The sequence below is a fragment of the Eublepharis macularius genome, chromosome 1, assembly GCF_028583425.1.
Source record: "Eublepharis macularius isolate TG4126 chromosome 1, MPM_Emac_v1.0, whole genome shotgun sequence".
NCBI lineage: Eukaryota > Metazoa > Chordata > Lepidosauria > Squamata > Eublepharidae > Eublepharis > Eublepharis macularius.
Genome location: NC_072790.1, coordinates 65,737,527 through 65,759,230, shown reverse-complemented (window position 1 = coordinate 65,759,230; position 21,704 = coordinate 65,737,527). Strand labels below are relative to the sequence as shown.

At 40.5% G+C, this 21,704-nt stretch overlaps 1 protein-coding gene across 2 annotated transcripts in view; it reads left to right on the top strand.

Annotated features, from left to right (window-relative positions):
- Nucleotides 1–21,704, top strand: part of KHDRBS2 (KH RNA binding domain containing, signal transduction associated 2) — a 551,370-nt gene that overhangs the window by 352,044 nt on the left and 177,622 nt on the right. For both annotated transcript variants that reach the window (XM_055000857.1, XM_055000848.1), the window contains exon 5: nucleotides 18,437–18,564. In XM_055000857.1, coding sequence (XP_054856832.1) covers nucleotides 18,437–18,564 — 128 coding nt within the window. The remainder of the gene's footprint in view (nucleotides 1–18,436; nucleotides 18,565–21,704) is intronic.

Here is a 21,704-nt window from a genome sequence, read left to right as displayed (position 1 = left end):
AAAATATTTTAGGGTGGATCCAACACATTACGTTGACTCTTCACTTAAAAAAAATCCCTCATCATGTCTATACCCGTATATATCCAAAAGGCTATGTTTGAACTTACTTTAAGTTCTCAAAAGCATAAACAGGAAACTAAGCAACTTTTGCCTCCACTACAAATATAAATATGTATTTTTAAACTGTGAAATGACACATACTGTAGTTTTCATACTAGGGCCCCTGGGAGATAATTGGAAGTCTTTATGGTAAGCAGTTTCCTTTGTCAGCTCAGCAGGGTACATTTCTGATTGTAAAGATAATGTTTTATATCACTTTAGCAAACCGATTTGATCTACAATTAAATAACTGTAATTACAAAGCCTTTGTGATGATTTTGTGAACTTTCCTGATAGAGTGCCAAAAACAGCAGAAAGAAAGAGAGAAAGGGTGTGTGATTGGCAAAGGTGATGTGATAAATATGTTTTTATTCACTACAGGTTAAATTGTGCATTTTAAACATGGCTATAGCTCTGCCAAGGTCAATTTATGGCCACTGACCGAGAGATACAGGGGGCATAAAAATGTACAGTAATTTACAAAATATTTTAATTTTAGTAATTCTCCCTTCAAAAGCTTCCCACAAGTATTTTTTTATAAGGCTAATAGGTTTAAAAGATGGGGATGATTAAGCAATCAAGTTGTGTTAAAACATGGGATAACATTACAGTAGACTTTTGTATAATACCAGAATGAAACACTGCTATTTAAAATTGACAGTGTGACGGCATGCTACTTAATTTAAAAAATAAAGAATAAAGACTATTTTATCTCTTTCCTTTCCAAGTCAGTCGTTCATGATTGTGGATAGATTTGGCCAGTGTTTTTATGCAATCTTATCCAGTTTATTTATTTAACACAATTTATACCTCCCCCTTCTGCCATCATCAGAGCAGCCAACAGTGCAACCTTATGCGGAGTTGGACTTAGACTAGAGTAATTATGCATAGGATTGGACTGCAAGGCACTAACAGATTAAAAACATACATAATAAAAATATGTCTTAGAAACCATTAAAACCAAACAAAACCACATCATTAAAACAATTAAAACCAAGCTAAAATGCACATACAAAGCATTTAAAAAACCCTGTTATTGGCTCCCGGCTCCAAGGAGGCCCGTCTCGCCTCAACTAGAGCCAGGGCTTTCTCAGTCCTGGCTCCTACCTGGTGGAACATTCTATCTACTGAGACCAGGGCCTGGCAGAATTTACTATCTTTTCGCCGGGCCTGTAAGACAGAGTTGTTCTGCCAGGCTCATGGCTGAGGTTGGGCCTCCACTGGCCAGAGGATACTACTCCCCCTCTCTGTGAAAGTTGCCCACTGCTGTTTGTTTTTCAGCTGCTGTTATTGTGCTGCTATATCCAGTTGTATTGCCATATTGTTGGTTATTAGTTGTATTGTTGCTGCCAGGCAAAAGAGTGCTGCTATTTTTATATGATGTTTTAATGTTTTAATATGGAATGTTTTAAAATGATTTTAAGGTTGTTATCCACCCTGAGCCTGCTTGCGGGGAGGGCAGAATACAAATATGATATAGATAGATAGATAGATAGATAGATAGATAGATAGATAGATAGATAGATAGATAGATAGATAGATAGATAGATAGATAGATAGATAGATAGATAGATAGATAGATAGATAGATAGATAGATGAATTAATTAAAACGCAGGACAGAAAGGAACCATTACTGAAGGAATGGCATACAAAACAGAAAAGTCTTCATCCTCTAGTGGAAGATGGCAATGGAAGGGGATGGTCAAGTCTCTGGAGAGAAAGTTCCAGACATTTGGTGGCGCAACTGTGAAGACCTTCTCTCAGTTGCCACCCAGCTAATCTCAGAAGATTGGGCACCCAAAGCAGGGCCCTGGAAGATGACCATAGTGCTTGAGTACATTTGTAAGGGTTAGTCCATTTGTAAAGGTAGTCCTTTAGGTGTGCTGGTTTTAAACCATAGGGTTTTAAAGGTCAACAACAGCACTTAAATTGTCTGGAAACAATGGGGCCAATGCAGATGTTCCACTGTTTATTACAGTCCCTTTCCATATTGCTTTTGTACATACAGGTCTCACAGACCCAGCATAGCCTTTTTTGGGTAGTCAGGAGACAGGAGGGACCCTTCATTCTCTCTTTCACCAGCAGTAAACCTACTTGAATCCAACCTCATGTCAGGCCACAAAAACCTTCCCCAACCATTCTAAACTTCATACAAAGACCCAGTCCTTTTAATTTCTGGGTTCAAGCCATGTGGTAAGTCAACCACGCCCTATACTGTCTTGTACCTTCCAGAAATATGGTGATACTGGATATGAATGATAAGCTTTCTGTATGGTTAGACCTAGTATAAGGAATAGTTTAAAGTGTCCCTCTTGCTGTAGGTGTTGATTTGATTCCACCCAATAGCTTTCATATTCCTGGTCCCGACTTTTAACCTATCATTATGACTAATTCTGAACTGGATCACAGAGTATGAATTGGGACCAGGATATATTTTTCTACAAGCACAGGGGAAGTTGCAGGTTTCAAAAAAAAAAAAGGCAAAAATTATGTTGGGGTTTAAAAACCCCATATCATAGAAGCAGTGTCTACTTGTATAAGAAAAAAATACCACCAAGATCTCATGGGACTGCATTATGATATCTCAGCTACCATTTGTGGGGTTACTACGTAACCCCATCCAATGTTGCTGAGATTCCAAGCATCAGTGCCAGCATGAGGGAGGTGGAGAGAAAGACAAAAAGACTAAAAGAAAAGAGGGAGGTGAGGTAACACTGGAGGAGGGAGGAGCAAAAAGAGGGAAGCTAAAGCAGAAGATTGGGAAGCGGAACAGAAAAGAGGGGTGGGGAAGAAGTTGCCAAGAAGAGGCAAAAGAAAAGGAAGGTTGATTGATGGGTGGGAGAGATGGAAAGGGGAGAGGTTACAAACATTGGCAGTGGGAGGCAAAGATGAAAAGCAAGAAGGAGAGAAGGAATGGGGAAAATAAAATTCCCTCTCTGCAAGTCCACACAGGTCTCCTATTAGTTTTTTATAAGTTTCTGAATGTGTTTATTCTAGAAATATCTGATTTAGGGATAAGGAACTGGATCGTTCAGACTTATTCCAGAACATGCTTCTTAGCTTTATACAATACCTCCCAATCCAACATACATAATTTCTCCCTTGCTGAATTAAAGTCTCCTTGGATTCTTTAACGTTTGGAGAACGTTGCTTGATCCCTCCCTTAATTTCTTCTCAAAAGTTAGAATTTAGCTGTCCCACCAATTTTTAGGGACTGATTTTTACACTCATTTTACAGCTGTCATTTTTAGCATTATTTTTTCCATTAATTATAATACCTACTGACATCTTCTGTTATGTAAATTGTGTCAACTGTTGCATAATTAAAATCCTTTGGGTAAAAAAAGGAATTGAGAAAGATCTGAGCATGAGTACAAAATGTGTTCCTTTACACCCAGCATTTCCAAACTGAGTGGAATGTTGCCTGGAGCTCTTATCTATCTCCTAATTTACAGCCATTGACTAAAAATTGGCCACTCATTCAGAGTCCTCAGCATAATAAAATAATGATCATCAGCCAGCAGGAGTGCAGTTAGAAAAATCACTCCTTAATCCCAAAACCTTAAACAACTGGCCTCAACATTGATGTCTAATTTTTTTTCTGTCAAAGTTGAACTTGTTCAGCAGCTGCAATTTTGTCCCTTAAAGAAAACCCACCAAAGTTTGAATCAGACTGATAAACATGAGAAATTCTTTTATTGTAAAATTGTTGGCTGATTAGTGAATCTATATGGAAAAGCATTTCTGTTCCACGTGATGAGAAGCAAAGTGAAAGTTCATTCAGAAGGCCTATTCTTTTGTACATTTAAGTTGTCAGTTGGTGTTGTAGTCCTGAAGTGATGACTGCTTGTGTGAACTGGCTCGCGATATTCACTGAAAGAAGGGCACTGAGATTTATGGGATATATGCACATTTTGGATTGTGAGGATTGTGATTAGAGATGGGCACGAACCACAAAAAAACCCGAACCATGGAGTTCGTGATTTGTGGATTTTCACGAATCATGAACCATGAACTGGCACGAACTGGGGCCAGTTTACGAACCGGTTCATGGGGTTTAAATGCCCCTTTCCGGCCGCTAAGCAGTGGCAAGGAAAAGGACATTTGATAGTTTAAAGGGCCCTTTCCTGCCTTGCAAGTGGCAGGTCCTTTTAAACTATCAGCTGGCAGGCGATGGGGGGGAATCCCTCCCTCACCGCCTGCCAGCTGGTAGTTTAAAGGGACCTGCTGCTTGCAAGCAGCAAGGCCCTTTAAACTGCCGTAATTCAATTCATGCCCATCTCTAGTTGTGATGTAGGTTGCAAACTCCTGCATTGTTTTGTGTAAGATGGCTGGAGGGGGAACTGTCATTAAGGTTTGTACTTTTGTGAGCTAACTTAATAGAGATATGGATGCTATATACCTAAATCCTATTCATAAATTTTTATTGACACTATATTTTCCAAACCAACTTTCATTCTGTAAAGGTTTTCCTGGACATTACCCCATCACTGTCCTTTCTATCCGTTTTCTAAGCATCACTGTTGTCTCTTATCTTTACATCAATTATTCTGCAGCCTCTAGTTACGATTACGCCTGCGTATTTAAAAGATACTATGTCTTTAATTTCCCTGGTAGAATCAATGGACGTCCCTTCGACAGTATACTTGATGTCCCTGGACGTGAGGTCACTATATACTTCCATTCCTCACGAAGAGGCGAGGCATGTAGTCCAAAATGCCCTCCTCTCAAGGGATGTGCAAAAGCCTTCCACTCATTTTCTCTTAAATATATTGGATATTATATTGGAAAAGAACTATTTCAAGTTTGACGACCAATTCTTTTTCCAACTGCAAGGGGTAGCCATGGGCTGTGCGGCTGCCCCGAGCATCGCCAATATTTTTATGTCCTCTCTGGAGAGTCAATGGATATTTAATGAAGATCGGAATCCTTTTAAGGAACATATTCTTCTTTATAGGCGCTACATAGATGACGTCATAATCCTACTACGGGAGGAAAGGTGCGCTGAGGAATTGGGCATGTGGTTCAATTCCTGGCATCCGGCAATCCAGTTCACTTGGACCGGCAGCACTGATAGCATAGACTACTTAGATGTCACTATTTATCGGGAGGCAGATAACAAACTTGCGGTACGTCCCTTTAAGAAGCCCACAGATCGTTGTGCCTATTTACATTACCAGTCTTTCCACCCAAAAAGCCTACGGAACAATATTCCCGTTGGCCAATTTTTGAGGATAAAACGGAATTCCACCAATCCATATTTCTATAAGATTGGACGTAAAGAAATGGGGGAAAACTTTGCCACAAGAGGTTATCCCAGGACAATCATAGATCAAGCTAGGACACGCTCGGATGCAACGGACAGGGGAACTTTGTTGACTCCGAAACAGAGGAGAGGGGACGACAGGATTAAATGGGGATTGGAATATACCCCCTTAGCACCGAAGATTACCTCTATTGTACGGCAGCATTGGCATCTTATAGCGGATGTCCGGGGATGCGAGTCAGGAGTAGCAGTTGGTTACAGACGTACTAGATCGATCAGGGACATTTTAATTAGGTCCGAATTTTCAAATGCACCACCGCGTCCTAATATGCCTAAGGGCCATTTCGCATGTGGCACATGTAATGTATGTGGCCACATGGTAGGATTGGATCGGATTTTACCGACCCTCACACCCCTGCGACATGGATTTACAAATTGTAAATCAGCCAATGTGGTATATATTATACAATGCCAGTGCCCCTTGTTATATATAGGCAGTACCACCCGCCCGCTCAGGATAAGAATACAAGAACATATATCAAGGATTAAGAACGGGGTCCTAGAGGCACCCCTGGTCGGTCACTTTCATGACTGTAAACATACACATCATGACTTTAAGGTCTCCGTCCTTGAACATTTGGACTGCCCATATGCTTCAGACATAAATAAATCACTCATGCGGTTGGAGTCTAAATGGATTTTCCAACTCAATACCCTCTCACCGCATGGATTGAATTTAGAGATTATCTACTCTTGCTTTCTATGAAATTTGGTATCGGAGGCTCTACTATAAGTAGTGAGGGTTTCACAGACCTTCCTCCAGCTGGAACCTATTTAGATATAATTAAAGTTGGAATTGGCCCCACACAATTGATATATACACAGTAATTAATTTACTAATCATGAGTCCGTTAGCACCACCTGATTCATTTGCTGCCGGAGAGGGTAGACGGAGCTTGCACTACACTGTGAGTGGATATATTTTATGAAACTTTGTATAAATTCATATAAGCGATGTATAATGGATACAAGCGTTGATTGTAATTTATGTTCACAGTGGGTCCGGTCCGAAATGTTCATGCCCAAGATGAAGTGAGTTGTTTACTCACGAAACGGGTTAATTGAAATCTGCCAGCATACTCCCGTCGGCGTTTTTGGAACTAATTTAATTTTTGGACTGTGAAAGGATATACAAGCCCATTGCCACTCTCCACCTCCGGCTTCTTATTGTAATAGGCACTTTGCACTTTAACGCAGAGGATAATTTCTACGGACTATAGAAGACTTTTTGTAATGACTGTACTGTGTGTTTGTGTATTCTTGTATTGTAAAATTATATTGTAAAGTTATTATAATTGAATTGTTGCACTTTTGCACTATTGCACTTTTTCACACTTTAAAAAAGAAAAACATAAAATGGAGGAGAGCAGAATGATGTAAACCGCTTAGGGTTCCCATTGTGTAGAAAGATGGAATATAAATTTAGTAAATAAATAATTGATATAGCGGAAGATGGGGGTAAATAAAAGGTAGGTTGGTGGGCGGGAAGGAAAGACAGCTCCTACACTTAGGTTCTCCTTTTTGTGCACGTGCATTCCCAGCGTGCACGATGATGTCACTTCTGGGAATTGACATCATCATGTGGGTCATCATGGCTTGCCCTAGAAGCACACCCGCGCTTCCCAGGGGGCCGAATCGGGATGCTGCTGAGCACAGCAGCATTTCTGTGCTACACAGCAACCTGATTCAGCCTGATTCAGCCCAAATGAGCCTGAATTGGCCCGGATCCAGCTGCTGTAGAGCATGGCAGTGCTCCTGCACTACACAGTGGCTCAATTTGGAGCGTGCCACGCCACCTGGGGGTGCAACCTGGGAAGTGCATTCCCCCCACCGACCAGGTAAGTGGGGGCGGCGGTTGGAGGGTGGGAGCGGGGGATCCCCCCACCCCCAGCAGGAGACTGGCATCTCTAATGGGCAACTGCTAAGGAAGTCCAGGGTCAATATGCAGAGGCAGGAAATGGAAAACCACCTTGGCTGGTCTCTTACCTTGAAAGCCCCAGCAGGGTCATTATAAGTCAGCTGCAACTTGATGGCACTATACATGCAAAGTCTCATCAGAGGGACATAAGGTGAGAACTAATACTTGATATATTACATTTACTATTTCTTACTATTCTTCATGTTTACATTCAAATGGATTGCCTTGGAAACATCCACCCTTATTCATTTGCATGGGCAATAATTTACTTTCTTATAAGCAGCATTTCAGTGTCTGCCAAATGTTGCTCTGGTACTTCCGGGTCTTAAAATTACTATTATATAACTGAAAGAACCTTAAAAAATATAAAAATGCAGTTACAAAGATATAAAAAATATGCTGTAGTGACTCTTGACTTTCTCCAAAGAAATCATCTGGCATTTAGGCTTGCCTCAAGGTACAGAAACTTAAAGGCTACTGTGGCACCTTGAATTCCAAGAAGTAATTTATCTTTCACTACCCATAACTGTCCAAGATAAATGCATTTTTATATGACTGAAACTACAGTAACTTTTATTGAGGAACAGTACACCAATTGAAGCAGAAAAACATCTACATCTTCTCTCCCACCCCGCCAAATCTGTTCCAGAATTAATTGTATTTCAAAATCTACACAATACAAAAACCTACTTCATACCCTCAGATTCTTCGATGTTTTATCTAACATTTAATGAGATTCTCTCTCTAAACATGCTTTTATTTCCACACATCTTTTATTTCAACATTAAACATGGTACATGTAAAAAAAACTATGTGGGGAGGTGCCGGGAAATGCTGAGCTTTGAAAAAACTATTAAGTATTTTCTTTGAACTTGATAGCCTGATGCCACGTGGATTGCAGTTGATGCAACTCAGAAAGCATGGTAAGTTGGCAGAAAGCTAGGGAAGAAAAAAAATTCTCATGTTCATAGTGTGGCTCCAGTGGATACTTTTAAGCTGTTGAATATATCCTCAGCCATTGAGCATGTTTGACTTTCATTGAATTCTTACAAGGAAGACACATGTAGTGGTTGGACTAGGATCTGGGATAACCAGGTTCAAATCCCATTCTGCCTAACTTCTCAGAATAACTTACCTCACAAGGTTGTTTTGAAAATAAAATGGAGGAGAGGAGAATTATATGAGCCACCTTGAGCTACCATTGCAGAGAGTTTCCGTGAGTTTCTCGTGATCTTCCGGAGGCTTTGGTCGTGCGGAAACGGCCAAGGACTCAAATGCACAAAACTCAAGGACTCTTGCAATGACTAAGTATTGATTAAATTAAAAGTTGATCAGGTTATGTCAATCAGCTACAAACCTTTGGTGCCAACAAGAATGACCAAAAGTAGCTGTAGAAAAGAAACATCTTACAAGCCTTCTTGTAAAGCATTGAATCTTGTCACACAGCCTCAGACAGGTTGTTCTAGATGGCTGGAGTAACACAAATAAAGGCTCAGCTCCTGGTGGTAGCCAGGTAAGCAAAATGGGAGAGAAGAATGTTCAGTAAAGAATGTTGCAGGATACATAGGTTTATATCGAGAGCTGTGGCCCTTCAAATATGTGGGCCCTAGGTCATAAATGGCTTGAAGGGTAATAACTAGCTCATTAATTTGAGTCTGGAAGCAAATACATAACCAATGCAATTGCTTTTGCACAAGTGTAATGTAATAATTGCAGTTAGAGCCAGTCAGCAGAGAATCCAGCCCTTCGTTTTACCTCAGTTAATGTGAAGAAGGCTGGGAGTTGCCTAGAGTAACACTGATGGAAATCTCATACTGAATCCTACAGAGCATCCAATAGAGCTCATTGGAAGGCCTATAAAGCAGAAGTGACAATGGCAAAGATGTACTCTTTTCTATCATTGCTTCAGCCAGTTCACAATGGGCTGGTGGCAGGGGACCCCTGCTGTGAGCAGAAGCTTCCCACCAGTGAATGAAAAAATTGTGGGAAACGGGAACATCAGCAGTGTCCTGATACACTCCCCATGTTCCCAGAAGCAATGTTAGCACATCGCCAGGGGATGTTGGGAACACTGTGGCATTTGATCAAGCCATAGAGTTTTGCCCAAATACCAGAGCATCCACAGTGTTCCCTGGAGAGGTGTTTAAAGTCACTTCTAGGAGCATGGGGAGTGATGTTGGCACATCACTGGTGACATAATGACATTTCTGGCATGCCCCCCTGACCTATTAAGCCCTCCGCAACCCCTAGCTAGTTGCCATGAGGGCCTGATAACCCTAGTTCACAACCATCCTGATTGTATAACGTATCTCAGCATCTACTGACTCCTAAAACTGAGCCTTTATTTTCCCAGAAACAAGAACCTAGTTGTGATGAATTTGCTAAGTTTTTAAAATAATAAAATCACATGAATGTATTCTGATTTATATGCCATTTGTAAGGTGGCCCAGACAGATGAATGTCTAATCTGCTATCTGGGTCATTTATGGACCATTTTGATTGATATTGGCAAGGTCCTGGGATTTATGATGGCTATTGTTTGTGCTCCATCCTGGTTGCTGAAATCATGTAATGACCACATTAGGGAGTCAAGCAAAATGTGTCCTGATGGTTACGAGAGTGTGTATCATAGAATCTTAAAGGGGAGTAGAGGAAGTAATGAAGAAAGAGAGGGTGGTCAAAGGCTGGGGTGTAGCCCTCATATGCAAAGGCATACTTGGAATGCCGCTTGCCTGTGATTCCTAGTAGGATTTGATGTTTGTTGGTTTCTCAGAAACTTATGGTTGGCCACTGTAGAAAATGGAATGCTGGACTAGATGGATGGCATCATATTTCACTTAGGGCTCCATAAAACTTTGCGCCAACCTTGGATGTGTCATGGTACCGAGTAAATTTGGACCTGTAGGTCCCCATATCCAGGAGTGACTCATAGAGCTAACTATGTGATGGGAGTCTATAGAGGAGGGTCAAAAGGTAGAAAAGACCTAATTTTGTTTTAACATCAGCCTTATTATTTTCCATTCCTTGTGAAGCAAGGCCAGCTGGGTGTAGTGGTTATGAGTGACAGGATTCTAATCTGGAGAACTGGGTTTGATTCCCCACTCCTCTGCTTGAAGCAACCTGGGTGACCTTGGCTCAGTCACAGATCTCTCAGAGCTCTCTCAGCCTCACCCACCTCACAGGGGGATTGTCATGAGGATAATAATAACATACTTTGTAAACCACTCTGAATATGGTATTTAGTTGTCCTAAAGAGCAGTATATAAATTGAATGTTGTTGTTGTTATAGCATCATAGTATGAAGTTAAAAAATACTTTGTTCTAAGTTCCTATTATTATTTATTTATTTATTTATTATTTTGATTTATAAACTGCCCATCCTCAGGGGCTCCTGTGGATAGTATCTTAAATAATGGCTTTGATCTATATTTACATCTCATATACTAACCTGTAGTAAGCGTTTCAGTGTTTGGCCACCTTAATCTAGGAAATTCATTATTAAACATCTGTTTTAGGAGGCAGTCTGCCATAGCTAAAAGGGTGACCAAGCCATAGTTTCCATCAGAGTAATATATTTAATTTTCCACATCAGCACTTGCTGTTAAATAGCCAGTTATTCAAATCACAGAGCTATACAGTATTCAGGAGAGGGAAATAGAATGAAACAAAGCAGCAGGTTCCATCATAAAGCCATTACGTTAGTGTACCAATTGTCACCAAAGCATGACAAAGATGTTACTTATTCATGAATAAAAGACTTTTCCTAGTGTTTCTTATGGATTGCTATAAATGTCTCATTTGTTTATCCCCTCCCAACCCATTCCAGACCCCATCCTGATTAATGAGCATATCAGGCAGTTGGATAAGGTTATGCACAAATCAGTGTTCTCCAACCAGCATACTGACAACACCTGGTGCTATCTATCCCTCCTGTTTATTCTATCTAGGTTCCACTATTGTGCAGCTAATCCATACATTTTTTTCAAAAAATATCCCTCTGAGTTCAGTGGTTCTTACTCACTAGTAAGAGTCCATAGGTTACATCATAAGTGCTTATCATTATCAATTGCTTGGGCGTTATTAGAAGAAACTGGAACTAGACCTTGAATGTAATCATTGGACATCAGGATTTGAGTCCAGTGGCACGTCAGAGACCAACAAGATTTTCAGGGTATGTGCATTTGAGTGTCAGAGCTCCCTTCTTCAGATACCCTGAACTCTTGTTGGTTTTTAAGGTACCACTGGACTCAAATCCTGCTGTTCTGCTGCAGACCACCTAAAACTATTAACTGGGCATGTCTTAGATCACTCCAAGCTTTATCTGTTTTAAGCATTTATAAATCACAAGACAGTTTACACATATTAAAGCAAACCGTATAAATAGCGATAAAATCCTTAAAAGTACAATACAGTGGCTTGTGTGTTGTTAGATAGTCAATGAGGCACACTTGAGTAAGAGAATCCAACACTTGCCAGTTACAGAAAGCAGAACAGAGCTTTATGACATAGATGAACTGTATAGTCTAGGCTCTCCTGGAAGTCCTTCCTGTGACTCTGAATCCTGAAAATTTGCACTGATAGGCAGCATTTTCATCTTCAGAACGTGACTTTCTCATCTCCCCTCCTGCCACAGCCCAAATACTCTTCCCAGTACTGCTCCTGAACCGGCAGAGAAAAATGCTTCATGTACTAGAACACAATGACACAAGGAACGGGAGGCACATATAACTATCAGACTGTAGATGTACCCTCTTCCATTAAAAGTGACCAGCTTGTCAACAACAACAACAATAATAATCAGTATTTGGAAAATTGGCCTAATTACCATTCTAGAAAATCCTGATGTGAAACAGAGAAGGGATTTCAAGCTTCAAATGGGAATAAATGTGTGGAATAAGGGAAGGAGCTTCATTCTGGATAATGAGGAAACAAAGATAGTGAATGGATAGTAGGTTTAACGAAAAATATCAGCTGCCTTACATGTAAAAAAAATCAACATCCCCAGACTGCAAGCACTATAAAACATTTCAGAACAAAAGTTTGGCATTAAATTATAAAATGTGAAAAGGGCAGAGTAATTGGCTGTGGAATAATTGGTTAAGGGATGTTTTAAATGTTATCTTGTATCAATCTCTTGAAAATATTTTTTTCCTCCTTCCTGAGAGAGAAAGAGATGATCTAATCTACGATTTTGCTGACAGACCTGATGCAATCCAAAACTGCCTACTGGGGTTACTTGATATATTACCATGGCTGATGGAATGGTCAGTGAACACTCATGAGTTCTACTTAAACCAGGCATGGATTACTAAAGCCCCTCTTTTCCAGGAGCTGTAAGAAAAGCAGCAATTCCTTAGATGTAGCTTCTTTTATCACACCATTACAGGAACTGAATAAAAAGGAAGGCTTGTGAAGCCTCCCAAAAGGGACAGAATAAGTCCTGGTCTTATGGCCCTATGACAATGGTGAAGATTTTGAAGTATGAATGAGTTCATGTCAAGGAAGTGTAGTATTACCTGAGTCTGAGTTTTACTTAAATATTTTCAGTTTTTAAATAGTGTTCAGGATCTATCATGAATAATGTGTAATCCCAAATGCTGCCTTGATAGAGTGAATTAATATAGTTTTTTAAAAATTAAATTAGTCTTAACAAGAAAACAGAGGCAATTGTACAAATCAGCCCAGTATAAAGATATTAAAAGACATCACAAGAGTTATATTTCAAGAAAATATTAAAACAATATCTCCATTAAATATAGCAAGTAAAATACATCTATGTATTTAATTGTCTTTATCGCATTCTGACAGATTTTCCTCCCGCTGCTAGTTAACATCAGAAGGAGATTCTCTCTTTGCACTTTATCAGTGGACATTTGTAGTCTCATATTGCTTAGAAAACATTCTTGGAATTGGAAATGAAAATTGGGGAGTAGTATATATTTGTTTTATCTTACCGGCACAATTAAGGTTTGTTGTGCTGAAAACAGTCCCTTCCACCTAGATCCTGCCACAAATCATGCCCCTTTTACATCTCCTCAGAGTTCATTTCCTCTTGGATTATTATCTCCAAATCAATCGTTTTCCCTTGTGCGCATGGGGTGTCAATGAGTTTTCAGTAGGAGAGAAGAGGGATCTATATTCCTGGCAGACCTCAGCACCATGTGTTCGGGGCAAGACACTTGACCAGCCTAGTCCACAACAATGACAGCAGTTCCCATACCTCTGTGGTTACCATCTAGACTGTGTCAATTGCTACCAGTTTTAAGAGGTTGAACTCAGACAATATGCTCAGTTTAAAAGATACATGAGTGATGCTGTCCAATCAGCAATCAGTCATGCTGTGAAGCAATCTCAGTTCCCTAATGTAATCCTTCTCAAGAAAGAAGAGTGAACATAGTGCTCCAGCATCAGTGCAGGCACAACAAAGCCCACTGATCCAGACCTCACAGTCACTTATTATTATGTAGTATTTATTTATTATTGCTTTATTTCTTTTGAAGGCAAAAATCCCAATGAAAAAGAATGCATGCTGATGGTTGTTCAGCCTGTTGTGTTAAGGTATGAATAGAAAGGTGCAATGGCTATTGGTTTCCACAGGATGGCATGTTCATAGGCCATTCTCACAAAATTGCTAGAGGACACAATGAAGTATGAAAGCAAAGACAGTTTTATTCATTTTTGATGATTTAAAATCCTATCCTTCCAAAAACTTAGGGTGGCTAACAACAAATAATAAAAAACAAATACCATAGTCTAAAATAATAACATACAAGAAACGATATGCTAAGACCACAGAGGAGAGAATCGTGGCAACCAGATTGTCCCTTTATGCTGCTCTGTGGTTGCCTGTCTTAACCCAGCTTCACCTGGTACCTATGCACTAGGGTCTAGCACATTACTACAAATCTTTCATTATATTTTCCATTCTGATTGCTGTCTGCAATGTGAAAATGAAACTCAGTTTTGTTTTGTGCTGTTGTCAAGTCACTTGTTTGTCCAAGCATGCATACAAAATCCATTCATCTCATGGCAATTAACCCTACGGTTAACACTTGTAAAAATGAGGTATATTTTTATGAGCACAATATCATCTGTGAATAAGGTTGCCAGCCCCGTGGGGGTGAGGGATCCCCCACTCTTGTTTCCCTCTGAACAGTGGTGGAAGAAAAATAAAATGAAAATGGCCACTTCTGGGAATTCCCAGAAGTGACATCTTGCCATCACTGAGAGATGCCCCCCCCCCAAATCCCTCCCCCAGTCTCCTACTGGTTGTCAGATCGGCTGGCAACCTTACCTTCAACACTAGGCCCTGCACTCAGCTACCATTAAAAATGCAGCAGGATACGCTATTTCTAGCAAAACCCATGCATGGTAATGAAAGACTAATTGAACGTTTCCTTCCAAATTATTGAAAGAATTGAAGGAAGCTTTATATATTTAAAACTAGACTTCGGGCTTAGAAGACTTCATTTTCATTACATGCTGGAAAAATCATGTGTGGTAAATTTTATAATTATGAAAATGGTATCTGAACTTCAAAACATCCACTCTGATTCAAAGCTTTTTATTTTTTTACCTCCAGTCTTCTGCAGAATAGGTAAAGCTGTTGTATTGAGAAGAACCTTTTGTTAAGGGTTAGAATAGGATATTGTGATCAGATTGTGATGTTCTTGTTTTTAAACTGTTGATATGTTTAGTGAATATATATATGATGAAGAAGAACCTCTGCTATCAGAAGATGGTGCCTTATGCAGGAGGGATGCACCACTGGTAGTGGAACATATCTGTGGCATCCACCCCATGGCATATAATGAAAATGCTCTTTCAAGGAGAATGAGAGCCAGTGCAGTATAGTGGTTAGAGTCCATACTTGGATCTGTAAGATTCAAATTTGAATCCTCACTCTCTCATGTGTGGTTGCCAAGGGAGGACCCAGAGCTTACCTTCCTGAAGGTATTGGGATGGTCCTCACATGCATGCTTCATGTGTGCAGGGCCCTGCACTGGCATGATGATGTCACTTCCAGGAAGGATGTCATTGCACAAGGCTAGGAATGCACACATGCTTTGCAGCAGGCCAATTTGGTACCCAGGAGGCCCATTCCCCACCTTTCCCCCCACCAGCCAGGTAAGCGGTGGGGGGGGGTGAAAGGTGATAGTGGGGGATTCCCCATCCCCACTGGGAAAATGGGATCCCTACTCTGCTGGCAGCTTGCTGGGTGACCTTCAGTCAGACTATCTTCACAGGTTATTGTGAATAGAGGAGAGCAGAATGATGTAAGCTGCTTTGGGTTAGGGATGTGTGCTTGGAAAAACAGTAATTTTTGGATTTGGGTATCGAGTAGGCCATAAATATCGATATTCCAGATATTTGGGTCCTCCCATACTAGTTTAGTATTTGTATATGGGTTTTTTTAGGGGATTCTGAAATTAATCGGGTCCATTATTACTTACAGGATAATTTTTCTAAGGGGGGGGGGGTGGACTGATTTTATCCCCAAGCAAATTTCACCAAAATTGCAGTGGAGTTTGTGCTGCCTGTTCACTAAATACCCACCAAGCTTCAAGTAGATTGGGTCAATGTTTCCAATTCTACAGGTCCCTGAACAAGATGCCACCAGCTACTCTCTATTTTTTTCCTACAGAAAATTCTTTCTTCAGGGCAAAGAAACCATAGTGAAACCCACAACAGCAATCACTGGCCAAAAGCTTTCCAATGCAAACAGAACCAAAAAAGGCCAAAAACCAACAGAAAGATCCCCAAACCCCACCAAACTAGTCTCCTAAAAAATACAGCACCATAAGACCAGAAAGCTGAGAGAAGAGTTAAACTTTTGAGAAACAGCAAAGCAACAACCTGGACCACCACCACCACCAAAAAGCACACTTCTAACTCTTTAATAATTAAAGTGCAAGGCAGTTAATGAACAATTCTAAACATCCCAAGTCAGTGACAGCACAAGCCCTAACTAAAACAGCAAAAAGCCAAACCAAAGGAAAATAAGTTTAAAGAGAACTAAACTAGAAAAAAGGCAGCATTCTCTTCCCTTAACACCCCATACACATACACACACTCCAAACCAGAAGAAAAATAAAAACAAGCACAAGCCAAGCCACTACAAAACAGCACAGCATACAACAAAACCAAGGCAGGCTATTTTGAAAAAGAACCAGAAAGATAACAAAGGCTAGCTTCATTTCCCTTCCCTTCCTCCCTCCCCCCACAACTCACAAGGAAAAAAGGGAAAACTTTAATAATAATTTAAATAATATTTTAAAACAAAGTCTTAACCACTCCTAATGCACAAAAAGAAGGTCTTCCAGGCAGGTAGCAGAAGTAATCCATGATACAGACCAGAACAGCCAAAGGTGCACTCCAAAATGAAATGGAGTCAGGCAAGGCCAGCTTTTCTATAGGCTATAAGAGAGTAATTGTGATTGAACAAAACTTAGAGCTCCCCGTAATGTGCAATGCCATTTGCCTGTGATCGCTGCCTCCCGTCCCTGCCCCGACTAAGGCGTTGGCAGGCTTACAGTGATTCTTTTAACTAATACAACAAAAACAATTATTTTTGAGACAAACCTGGTTGTTGTGCCACTGTAGGGTATCTTCTACATAGGGAATGGATTTTGTGGTTGCCCTGTTGCTAACATGGCTGCAGATAAAAGTGCAGCAGCAACTGGGCAAAAGTGTGCCTTTTCCCTTATATCTTTACAAGGGAAGGGTTTAGAGACTTATTTGGGCTGAATTTTTGTTATGAAAGACTAATTAATCTAGTGTATGAAAGCCAACAAATGCATTAGAGTCTTTCCAGTATGGCAGCAAGAGAGCTGATGCACATTAAGAAAATAGCCACCATGGAATCACTACACATTTTCATCTTATGTAATTCTTTTATCAAAGGAAACATTCATCTAACTTTCTGCTTACTGATTCAGAAGAAGCTCGAACTGCTCTGGTTTTAGTACACTGAGATTTTATTTGATGACTGTCTCTGATACTACCTAATTGGGTAAAGTGTTACTGATTAACAATGTTACCGATTTACAATGTGATTTTGAAATCCTGAAGGCAGATGCTTATGGTTAGAAGATATTTGCAGTTCTGTGATGAAGAAAATTATTTGAGGACATAAATGGTCAAAGATCATAAAATTAATTGCCTGAATCACTATTCAAATATGCAATTAATTACTTTTCCATTTCAAAGAGCTTACTTATCCACTTAGATTTCCCAAATGAGAACTGTGTAAAGGTGCCCTGTGAGTGGAATGGAAGAATGGGATTGTGCCCATTGCCCTAACCTCTGATGTTCCTGGATTCAAGATCTTCTTTCATTTCTTTCATTCCGTAAGGTGCACCTCATGTGCAGTGTGAGTAGGTCCATACTGGTTCCTTGTTGAAACTGGACCTTTAATACCACAGGCCAACTTGTACGACTCATGTCCAGGGCCAGAGAACTTCTCAGACTCACTGGGGGGGGGGGGGTAGGCAGACACTGGCAGTTTTAAAGATACACTGCCACCACAGCAGATCACTGGTGGGTTGACAGGGTTTGGGGAATGGGAATGCTTGCCTCAGCTGACATCCTGCCTGCCATTGGGAGAAAAATCCCTGCAAGAGCACCAGAGGACAGCTCAGAGGGACCCAATGAGGACAGCATCCAGCTACCCTCTACAGGCACCAAGGGAGGGAACCAGTAAGTGTAGGAGGAATAAAGTATTGGGAATTCCCTCCCCTCCTAGTCCTGAGGCCATTGGGTGAAGTTTATGGACAACTCCTCTTTACTATCATTGATTTCCATATGGCTTCCTTCCTAGTAAATGTGCAAAATATTTTAGCCTTAAGACTGAAATCCTTAGAACAATTACTAGAGAGCAAGTCTCAGCTTTTGTGAGGTATAGGCGGTACTGAATACACTGCATATAGTTGAATAACAACACAAGTTACTTGCATTTGCAAAATGATTCACCTTACTAACGATTTACTAATCAATTAGGCCTTTTGGAAAATGCTTTCCAAAATATTATGAGGTTTCAGAATATGTGACCCAGGTTATATGACGGACAGATGGTTTGCCTTCTCTTTTTCAGGATTATAATGATGAAATCCGTCAAGAGCAATTGCGGGAATTATCATATTTAAATGGTTCAGAAGATTCAACTCGTGGACGAGGCATACGAGGAAGAGGGATCCGGGTTCCTCCTGTTGCTCCCTCAAGGTCAGAGGATTCATCTTTACAGCCAATATGTAGTTATATAATGGTTTCATAACCCAGATTTAAATATACTGGATTGATTCCCATGCAGAAGGCATATTCCACTCACAGAAAGGCTGTTTCATCCCTCATTTTTGACTATTGCTTGAGAAACATGAAACTAAATCCAGATACACAGCTTGTGTAAGAGGCTGTGAACAGGTTGACACACAGGCAGAATGAAAACTTGCCCATAGCAACAGTACAAAATCTGCCCCTACTGCTGTTCCCAGCTGCTGACATTCAAAGACCAGCCACCTATGAACATGGAGGCCCCATCCAGCCATCATGGATATTTCCATAAATATGTCTACCCCGCCCCCTTTTGAAAACAATCTAAGCTAGTGCCTCACCAGACGCTATGACACCAGACACTAATTTTACAAGATATTGCATGTTGTTTGAAGAAGTAAAGGTTCTTTATGGTTCTTTGGAGTCTAATGTTCTAATTCAAGTATAATTGACTTAATTATTTATTAATATATTTATATCCCATCTTTTCCATGTGACTAAAGGTAGCTTAGGGTTCTAAATAAAATCGTAAATACTATATTAAATCCCCATTAATCCCACACAACTACCAGAAACACTTGATTGTTATTAAGTTCAGATCAATGGAAATGGTATGTAAACAAAGCTAAACATATCCAGTAGAATCCTCTAATCCTGAAGTTTTCGACCTGTGGTTCGGGACCTTCTCTTGGGTTGTAGAGTCCTACCTGCTGGGTTTGAAAGTCCATTTAATAGTGCCTTTTAAATGTTTTCTGATAATTTACATGCATACATTCTGCTTCCCTTTGCATGCAAAAATGATAGGAACAGCAAGTGAGCAAGGCAAAACAGCTCAGTAATGTAGAGGATTCTGTGATGAAACGCCAAAAATTGCTGGCAGAATGCTGAAGCTGGTGGCAATTAGAAATCCGTTAGGGCAGTTGAGAACAGTCTCGGAGTTTGTGAAGGGAACAGCCTGAATAGTGCTGACTTCTGAGAACTGATTTTTTGGGGGGGAGGGGAGGTGCTTATTGACTGCTGGAATGAACTGAGATTGAAAGTTCAAATGTTAGTAACGATGTATCTCTGTGTTTGTTATCTAAATATTGTGGAAGTTGTACATAAAAGTTTAACTCCTTTTTTCTGTTTAAACCCTGCTGACTGGATATTTAGGATCAGAAGTAAAATACACACACACAATTTTCTGGCCACAGCCAATATATCTAATATAAATGGTGGCAGCATATAAGGTAGAGACTGAGTTCCCTTTCCCCAACAGCCATGAGTATTCAGCTAGGTGAGAGGTAGTGAACTAAGGGAACTGGCTGCCTGTCTGGTGAAGTACCTGGGAAGAAGAGTGAGGGGCTCCTGTGTGGTCAGGGGACTCTGCCTAAGAATTAGGGACTAAACAGGTGACAAATGGTGACACCCTGAACTGTCTATGAAGCCTCACACCTGTGCAGGGAGGTTTATGGTGGGCGGCACAGGTGGGTTCAAAGACATTGTTTCCTCCTGTTTCCTGATACAAAACTGTGATGCCATGTGACATTCTGCATTTGTTTTCAGTTCATTGGATCCCAGGTTGCTACCTGGGAATAAAGGTGGGTCCAGGGTCTGGAAAGTCTGAAGACCACTCTTCTAACCTGTGTCTAGGGATGAAGCCAGATTTCAAAAATGGTACTGGTTTAATTAGAATATCCCCATTTCAGTTTAATTTCTTCCAGGTACAAAACAAACCATGAGTTTTATTTTCGTACCCATTTCCAGGGCTTTTTTTCTGGGAAAAGAGGTGGTGGAACTCAGTGGGTTGCCCTCAGAGAAAATGGTCACATGGCTGGTGGCCCCGCCCCCTGATCTCCAGACAGAGGGGAGTTTAGATTGCCCTCTGTGCCACCGAGCAGTGCAGAGGGCAATCCAAACGCCCCTCTGTCTGGAGATCAGGGGCGGGGCCACCAGCCATGTGACCATTTTCAGGAGGTTCCGGAACTCCATTCCACTGCGTTCCAGCTGAATAAAAGCCCTGCCCATTTCTCTTTTCTCACACCAATTTCCCATTAAGACAATGCCTTTTCAATGTTATTTTTTATCAGTTGTGTACTAGTGGCACAAGAGAAACAAGCAACTCAGTAGCAGATACAAATTTAAACCAATTATGAAATCAAAAAGAAAATGATCATGTTGGTGTACCCTTAGCAGAAGTTTACTTCTCCCCAAAAACTTTAAAGAATTATTCTGTTAAATGGTTGCACTTCTAATCTACTTGTCATACATTGCTACTAAAATTTTATCTTAGAATACATTATCAACAGTGGAATGTCTGAGCTTAGTATAATTAGATATGTTTTGGCCTAGTTCACAAAGCCATTCTTAATGCACAGTTAAATACCTTACAGTACAATTCAAAAGACTTTCCTGGAAGTAATCCCCCACTGAATAGACCTAAATAGGATTCTGATTAGATCTGCTTAAAATTGCTCTCTTAGTGTTCTACCACAGGACCAAAAAGGTTGCCAGGGTAGGGTAGGGAGGGTAGAAATATTACATCTTAGGATTTGGGACTGATATTTAGAGAACTGGTCCATAGCGCAACCCATAACTTCTGTATCACGCCAGAAACCACATCATGTTTTGGCACGATGAGTGGGCATGAGTAATTTTTGCATGCATGCTTCAGGCCTGCCTCTGGCCTTTCCAGGTGCCTCCCCGCACTAGCCAGGTTAGTGGTAACTGAGGGCAGAGGCTGATGGAAAACTGGGGACCTGCTAATGTCTGCTTCACAGTGTTCATTCCTCTTCATGGGTTTTGTGCCCATTTTGTTTACCAAGTGTAACGTTTGGTAGGTTGAGACAAATTTATTCTACATCTTCCAAATCCCTTATAGATTTGTTATTCTGTGTTTGTTTGCATTATTTCAAAACTCAGCTTGAAATAATGTTGAAGGGCTTAGAAAAATTGGAACATACTGATTAAGAATGATTTTGATTGATTTTAATTGCAGTTTGCCATTGTGACCATTCATCAACATCCTATTTGTTTTTGCATCATTCAGTTTGTCATACTATTCTTATGTATGTTTGTAAGGATTGCAACTGCAACTGCTGGCCCTTCCTTCT